Source organism: Lactuca sativa, chromosome 8, assembly GCF_002870075.4.
Source record: "Lactuca sativa cultivar Salinas chromosome 8, Lsat_Salinas_v11, whole genome shotgun sequence".
NCBI lineage: Eukaryota > Viridiplantae > Streptophyta > Magnoliopsida > Asterales > Asteraceae > Lactuca > Lactuca sativa.
The window spans coordinates 59387685-59396028 of NC_056630.2; the positions used below are offsets into that span (position 1 = coordinate 59387685).

Consider the following 8344-nt stretch of genomic DNA (forward strand, 5'->3'; position numbering starts at 1 on the left):
AATCATACTTTTGTCCCTGTAGGAACCTCTATCTCTTGTCCCAAAAGGAACCTCTATCTATACATCTCTATCTTTGTTATGTGACTCGTCACATAACACTTGTCCCGTGGACAATCTATTCTCTTTATCTCATCAATAGATCTTCTATTAATCATCTAATACTTAACTCATTTAGTACTTAATCTCTCTCTCTCTCTCTCTCTCAACACACTTGCAACAAAGAATAAAACAGACACCCACCCCTCCCATACCACCATCTCTCTCCATATCAAGCAACTATTAAGGAGAAATTCCTTTATTTATCTATGTATAGTTCTATACCTACCTCAAGATCGAATATACACATACAAACAAACATTCTAAGATCTTTTTTTCTCAAATTGAATTGAATCCTCCTTAACCGATTCAACATATGTTACCTCTATGTCTTTCTCCTGTATATGAATTTCATGTTTTTCTAAAAATTATCAATCTCCAAATCTAATCTAATAAGATCTATAACCGAACTTTTGTTTTTGGAAAACCCTAAAAAATCACAAGAGGCATTAATCATGAAGTCCGAAGAATCTTCGAAACTTTCATCTCAAAATGGACACCAAAACAAGAACACTTGGAACAAATCTCATACACTTTATCACTCTAAACTAAATCAATATGTTTCATGCTATATTTCACTAATCATGAACGGATGATGTACTATGATAATGTTCCTATGGTGGATTAGCGTTATCCTAACCCTATCAAAAACCAAATCAAATGAAATAAAAAAGAATATTTAGGTGATTTTAAAATTGATTTGCACCTTTAAAGGTGTAGGTCAGTTGACAAATCGATGTGGATGCAAAAATCAATTTACGTGATTTTGAAATCCATTTCCACCTTTAAAGGCAATAAAATCGATGGTGTATGTGAACAACGGTCTTAATACCCTAACCTATAGAGGGATATGAAGAGGAAAGGTGGTACTTTGTCTCCATCGTCGACAAATGTCGTCATCAAATTATAGACTAGTGTTGTCCTAACTTCCTTAATAATTTTGTTTTTTAATGTTGTATCATATTTCTCTAACTTTAGTCTGCACATCAAAAATAACCTTCTTGGGCCTTGGCATCCGACTCCGACTCGATAGAAGCAACGTAAGTGACGATGGTGAAACAATTTCATTCACCACAATATCACAGTTATTGAAATCCATCTACCACCTGTGATAGTTGTGAAGGAGAGAGTTGCAAATGATGGTTGTGATGTGGTGGGTGGGGCGAGCATAAATGAGTAAAAGGTAAAAGGAAAAAGTAACTAGAAAAGGAAATATAGTTTTTCTATATGGATCAAAGATCTTTGCAAGATTTGGAAACCACAGTGATATGTTTTTTTTCAATTTTCAAATGTTGGACTAAAAAAAAGTCTGACCAAACTAAGAGGACCAAAACTATAATTTAATCTTTAATAATATAAAGGGAAAAATGCAGAAAAGTCCAATCAATTATACATGTATATGCAGAAAAACTTTTATATTATTTTTAAGTTCAGAAAAACCCTTATATTGTTATTTACATTTCAAATAAAACCAAATGTAGATTTTGAAGAGAAACGATCAGCTAAAAATATGATATGATATACATATCTCTTATACTTCTTCGATTATATGCAAAAATATGTCAAATCGAAATACATTTCGATTACTTTCACTCGATTGTATTCTCTATATGGTTGATTTTTCCCACCTTAACTAATTTTTTTATCCCAATTAAAATCAATGTCGTATTGATAAACAAAAATGTAAGCGACATTAGATTTTTAGTTGTCAATTTCTCTTAAAATCCTGTATTTTGGTCTTTTTCGAATGGTAACTATTAATATAAAGGCTTTTTGAATATAAAAAGAATATAAGGATTTTTCTGCATATATATATATATATATATATATATATATATATATATATATATATATATATATATATATATATATATATATATATATATATATAATTGGTTGGACTTTTCTTTATTTTTCCCTAATATAAATGTTATATGTGTCGAGAAATATGAATAATACCAAACTTTATTGTCTTATTTTACTTTTTATCAATTTCAAGTCCCCCTATGCCCACTACCTACACGTCACACTTTACCACTACCCACATACTTATTTTAAAGATACAAGCATTTCAATGTCTTGTAGTCATGAAAAAACGAAGAGAAGTGAAGAAGTCGACCGTGGGTGAAATGATTGTTTGTTTCCTCCAACCTAACATATCCTGCCGCCTCTGGGCTAAAAGTAAAATTATTAGTTATTATCCAATTGACAACAAGACTATTCATAAATTATTTGACTCATCTGAGTCTCGAGTTGGGTTGACTCATAATTTTTGAACCAAGTCAAACCAATTTCGAGTCATGAGTTGGTTCGTTTAGGGTTTGAAATAACTCTACACATGTAAGTTTGAACTATGGTTTTTCAGAAATATAAATACATAAAATGCGATTTGTTGATTGCTTGCAAAGTTGTGGTTTTAGGCCTATTTTGGCAAAAATAAGCTAGCTTATTGAAATTTACTGTTTGGTAAAACCAAAAAAAACAACTAATCTTAGCTTATTAACTAGCTTTCACTTTTATAAGCTAGCTTCCAAAATACCATGATTCAAAATTTTATGAATCTTACAAGTTCTTTATAGAGAAGTGGATACACCTCACACATCGATCACTATTAATTTAGTAAAAACAGGTAACTAACAATACACCATTTCAAACATAAGCATCAAACAGTTACATTACATTACACTCACTTTCAAGTTTAAACCCTAGATGTTTTCATTAAAAAAAATAAAATTCAAAATAACAAAAATAAAAATCATTTTTCTTTTTCAAATCAAAATTGAAAAATGCATCGTATGTATGTAGACACAAAAACTATTTTTTATAAATTTACCTGTGTAACTACTTCCAGGCTTTTCCATAGCTGTCACGCAATGTAACAGTCCGGTTAAAAATGAGCTTTTCTGGTGTCGAATCCTTATCAGCCACAAAATAACCTAATAATTTTCAACAAATTAATATTTATTCAAAAAAAAAAGATTTATAATTTTTTATATAATTTTACCAAGTCTTTCAAACTGAAATTTGTCCTCTACTTCTGCATGTTTGAGAGATGGTACAGCATATGCACATGGTATCACCACTTTGGAATCCGGGTTTAAATCATCAAGCCACTTGTCAAGTTCTCCAGGATTCTGTATTTATTTATTATATAGAAAAAATGATTAAATTAAATTATTTGGATGGAGAAATTTATTTTTATTATTATTATTATAAGTAAATAAAAATGACAAACCTCAGAAAGAAAGAGTTTGTCAAAAAGTCTGACTTCCACTTTTAATGGATCAACTCCAGGAGAAGGCTCTGCAACCCAATGAAGAACACCCTGTGCGTATATATAAAAACAAAAAAGTTTATTAAAAAAAATAATACCATGAAAGAAAGAAAGAAAACAAGTTTATAAAAATTAAAAAGCTTGGTTGCCTTTGGTTTTGTCTTTTTGTCTGGATCATATTCAACGTGTACTTCAACAACAGTCTTTTTGTCTTGAGAAAGTATTACTTCTGTACACTTGATAGGAAAAGCATATCTGAATGAAAAGATATTGTTTGATTAGAGAATTTGGTATATAATATGGTAAGTAATTGAACAAGGGAATGGAATTGAGATTCCATTCCATCAAAGTAATGAAAATTATAGCAAGACCTGAGTAGGACAGTCTTTCCAGGAGCAAGCCCATAATAGTCTTTTGAATCCTTCATTCTAAAGTCGGATTGCTCGATATAAACAATTTTCGAAAAGGGTACCTGTCAAGAAATAAAAAAAAAATTATATAAAAAATCTAAAAAAACAGAAAATATTAATAAAATAAAATGTCAACCTTGTAGTAAGAAGATGGATCATCCCCTGGTGCATCTGGCCACTTCTTTGCATCAAGGTCTGTTACTAAACTGCCCTCAAGATTCGTAATAACAACCTATAAACATTCAAATTCAAAAACAGAATTATTAACATAAAATCACATTTTTGGTGATTTTTTCATTTTTAGTCCCTCAAAAGATTTTTCTTGCACTTTTGGTCCTGCTTTGAGGTTTTCTAACGTTTTTTTATCCTTGTTTCAAGTAAAATGACAAATTTTTTTTGAAAGAGATAAAATGAAATGAGCCATACTCAGACCCAAAATAGTCAACTTACTTGGAACAAATCCAAAAACCTCAAATAAAGACCTAAAATGTAAGATGAAAACTTTTGGTGACCAAAAATGTACCTCTGATATTAGAGTAAATTACATTTTTGGTCCCTAAGTAACCCAAAAGTTTTCTTTGGCAATTTTGGTCCTTATTTGAGGTTCTCATAACGTTTTTGGTCCCTATTCCAAGTGAAATGACTATATTTTAGGACCAAAATTGGAAAAATCAGCTGTAATCAGAGACCAAAAATAGGAACAGGGTCCAAAATGTCACCAGAACCTAAAACATGGACCAAAAATTTAAAAGAAAACTTTTTGGGGTGAAAAATGTAATTTAGTGTACCTTTAGTGGATGCAGCACAACCATTGTACGCGAAGCTGTTTTATTTAACTCTTCACGCACATGATACTCGAGGCGTTCCAACCGTATCATACTACCATCACTAAAAAAAACCACAAGTACAACGCTATTAATTATTATAGTAAAAAGAAAAATAAAAAATAAAAAAGTTACAGATTACTACCTTCTTGTTATCCCAATTCCTCTAACAAAACCATTTATTGCAGTTGAAGTCACACCTCTGCGCCTCAATCCAGCCAGTGTCATCAACCGAGGGTCGTCCCATCCATCAACATACTTCTCAGTCACAAGCCGATTCAACTACCAAAAAAAACTGTAAGTTTGACTTTTGACTTTTAAATCTTGACTTTGACTTTGACTTTGACTTACCTTGCGTTTTGACATTACTGTGTTGGTTATATTCAAACGTGAATATTCCCATACGTAAGGCTGGTAAAGGCTTAGGGCGTCTAGCAACCAGTAGTATGATGCGCGACGTGTCTCAAATTCAAGCGTACAAAGCTACAAAAAAAAAAAGTAAATGTTTTATTTTTTTAATATAAAAACACAAATACAAAAATAAATAAATAAATACCGAATGTGTGATATTTTCAAGGGAATCCACAATGCAATGTGCATAATCATAACTTGGGTAAATACACCACTTGTCTCCCGCATGTGGATGAGGTGTAAACTGAAAAAAAAAAATCAATTAATACCAAATATATATATATATATATATAAACTACTTATAGTTTTTTTTTTTTTTTTTTTTTGAAAAAAAAAATACTTGCCTTGATTCGATATGCAATGAGGTCATACATGTTGAAATTGTCACTCTGCATATCTTGTTTCATTCTAAGTGTAGCTTTTCCTTCTTCAATTAATCCACATTTCATATCATTAAAGAGTTTAAGTGATTCTGAAATGGGCCTATCTCTCCATGGGCTATTCATCTTTTTTTCTCTGTACTCTTTTATTTCATCACCACTCTATTATTAAATAAAATATGAATATAATCAGTTGAAGTATATTGAAACCATTTAAACAATAAAATATTAATTTAATAATAAACCTGGTGATCCACGTAAGCGTGGCCCCTACGTATGAGCTCCACTGCTAAATCATACAGTTCTTGAAAGTAATCACTGGTGTATGTGATCTGAAAATTTTAAATTCCAAGAATACCCTTTAGGGGAAAAACCAACAACATACTTTACTAAAATCACAGATTTATATTATTTTATAATTTTTTTCTTACCTTGAAAGGTTTCCACCCCATCCACCCTACAATTTCTTCAATATGATCAATGTATTCTTTTTTCTCAGCTTCAGGATTTGTGTCATCATATCTCAAGTAGCATCCTCCATCTCTTTCTTTTGCAAGACCAAAGTCAACAAACATAGCCTGAAAATCATACCCTATAATTAAATATCTTTAATCTAATGAATTTTGTAGGATATTACTATAAATAGAAACATACCTTTGCATGACCTATATGAAGGTATCCATTGGGTTCTGGTGGAAATCGGGTAAGAACTTTTCCTCCTGTTGCCTTTAAATGTTTCTCTAATAATGCTTTTGAATTGCATGCTCTGAGCACAGGTCTATTATCACTGAAGAATACTTCTGTATGCACCTGTTACATATACACAATCTTAAAGAAATTGAAAAACTTGCCAAAAAGAGTAATAAAGATTTATAGAAGAAAGCCATGAGTCAATATAAAGTAAAGATAACCTTATAATTCTCTTCAGGTGAAGGGAATATTAAATAAGGATTGAGTTCTTCTTCAGATGGTGTCTGGAGAGGAGCTTCTTCAGGGGTATTTTTGACCTCTACTTTAACAGGCTTCTCTTTCTTCTTTTTTACAGGCTTCTCGTTATCTGCTGCAGTTTTTTCACCAAGTAAAGCATATAGCTTTGAATCTATAAGACTCTGGTGAAAGAAACATGAAAGATACTAATCAATTTTTGATAAAAAAAAGATAGGTAAAACAAGAAAAGTGAGTTATTTAACTTATTTAACTTATTTAACTTATTTAACTTATTTACCTTAACAATCTTTGGATCTGCCCAAGGCTGCTTCTTTCTGACATGAGCAAACAGATCACCAACTGAAACCAATCATCAAATGACACATCAGACTCAAATCCAATACATATTAAGGAAATATAAGAAAACTGAAACTCACCATTTGTTCGATACCTTTGCTCCAAAATTGCACTCTTTTTCTCTTCAAAGATTTCATTAACTGTGTTTTCTATATCTTCAAGAGAGACCTCAACCCCTGTTACCAAATAAGTATTTCAATTATATTAATTCACAAGAATTAAAGATCTTAGCATAATATACTTTCAATTATTTGGAAAACAATAGCAATAGTTTGAAGTTTCACACCTACTCCACAAGCTTCCTCGAATTTATTAATATCAAGATCCTCTGAACCAGTGACTGTAAGAAATGCAAATGCAGCTTCTACTTGGGCTGGAGTCTTTATCTGAATGATGGGAATATATTTTAGATTTTTAGTATTTCTTCTAGCAGTTTACTGGAAATTTAAACATATATGAAGAGACTGATGTGAAAAGGAATCTTTCAGACCTTAGAAGAAACAATGTATTCCAGCAACTTGGGACGATGAACAAGGGCATTGGCTGGAAATTTTGTAGCAACCTGTTATGCAGAAGCAATCATTGGTATGATACTCAAAACTTCATATGGCTTTTTTTTAATAGAAAATATAAATCTGGTGGCTTGTAGAAGTGAAATTCAAACTAGAAATTTGCATATCAACATGTTCATGTTAAAGATGAAAGACAAACATTATGTCAAGAGATTTACCGTATAGAGAAGATTGCCTGTAGAACGTTCACATCCATCAGTAACAGCTGCCTGCAGAGACAGCATTGAATATTTGAATATGAAGAGGGGTATGTATACATAATTACATATAACATATCCAAACAAGTTTATGAGAAATATGAAGCTGAAGTGATAGTCTTGTGACAACAATTAAACTGAAAGTAAGAGAGGCTGCTTTAGAAGTGTAACTACTCTCTTAAGCACCTGAGAAAAAGATACAATTTGACTCTCATGAGCCTAAACAAGATCGAAAATGTAGTCAAATCCTTGTAAAAACAATCTGTGTGCGAAAAACAAGTCGAAAACCATGTTTTGTCCTCTTTTTTTCTCAGTAAAGATGTTATTCTGGCAGGAACAACATAATGGGATAAATTTTCACTACAAAAAAAATGCTTTTCACTGTAAAGTTGTTTGCAATTTGTTTCATATGGGAACTCGGAAGACAGAATCATGTTCTTTTAATAAAAACATCTCTATAAATCTCTCCAGAAATACTTGATGTAACTGTTAATAGCAACAGCTCGATTATGATACACAGCCGCAATCCAGATTCCCGAAGGAAAGAATCAAAACTCCTTGAATCTACTTCAGACCAATCACGCGCATACACCAAAATAAGTTGTTCATGATGCAATTGCATGCAGCCTTTTGAGTATCAGTATAAACCATACCTCGTTAATCACAGCGACGAGGTTCGTGGTGACTTTATTGTTGGCGATGGTGTTCTCTGCAGTGCGCTTATCTAACCCGATCTTCAGAAAAAGGTCAAGAGCTTCCACCATCTTTCTCCACCTCAATCTCTCCGAAATCTGTAGATTTTTTGAGAGATTGCGTATTGAAATAAACCCCTGTAATAAACCCTGGCAAATGTAACGTTTTGGGGATGAAATGTTTTTGGGGGTTTTCACGTGACG

The 8344-nt window shown here is 31.8% G+C and overlaps 1 protein-coding gene across 3 annotated transcripts; it reads right to left on the minus strand.

Annotated features, from left to right (window-relative positions):
• Positions 1-2045: 2045 nt before the first annotated feature.
• Positions 2046-8344, minus strand: LOC111911244 (glutamine--tRNA ligase). Of its 3 annotated transcripts, none has more exons than XM_023907030.3 (22): positions 8102-8344; positions 7410-7460; positions 7170-7241; positions 6966-7065; positions 6760-6855; positions 6621-6682; positions 6307-6504; positions 6050-6205; positions 5827-5973; positions 5641-5727; positions 5360-5557; positions 5161-5259; positions 4956-5087; positions 4750-4886; positions 4569-4668; positions 3917-4012; positions 3742-3842; positions 3520-3625; positions 3332-3421; positions 3101-3230; positions 2930-3032; positions 2046-2266 (listed from the first exon to the last, which is right to left on the minus strand). In XM_023907030.3, exons 1-21 carry the CDS (start codon positions 8210-8212, stop codon positions 2938-2940), a joined length of 2364 nt encoding a protein of 787 aa, XP_023762798.1. In that variant the 5' UTR covers positions 8213-8344; the 3' UTR covers positions 2046-2266; positions 2930-2937. The 3 variants fall into 3 exon arrangements, with proteins under 3 accessions (XP_023762798.1, XP_023762797.1, XP_023762796.1); XM_023907029.3 differs by having other exon boundaries at positions 2046-2271; XM_023907028.3 differs by lacking the exon at positions 2046-2266 and having other exon boundaries at positions 2685-3032.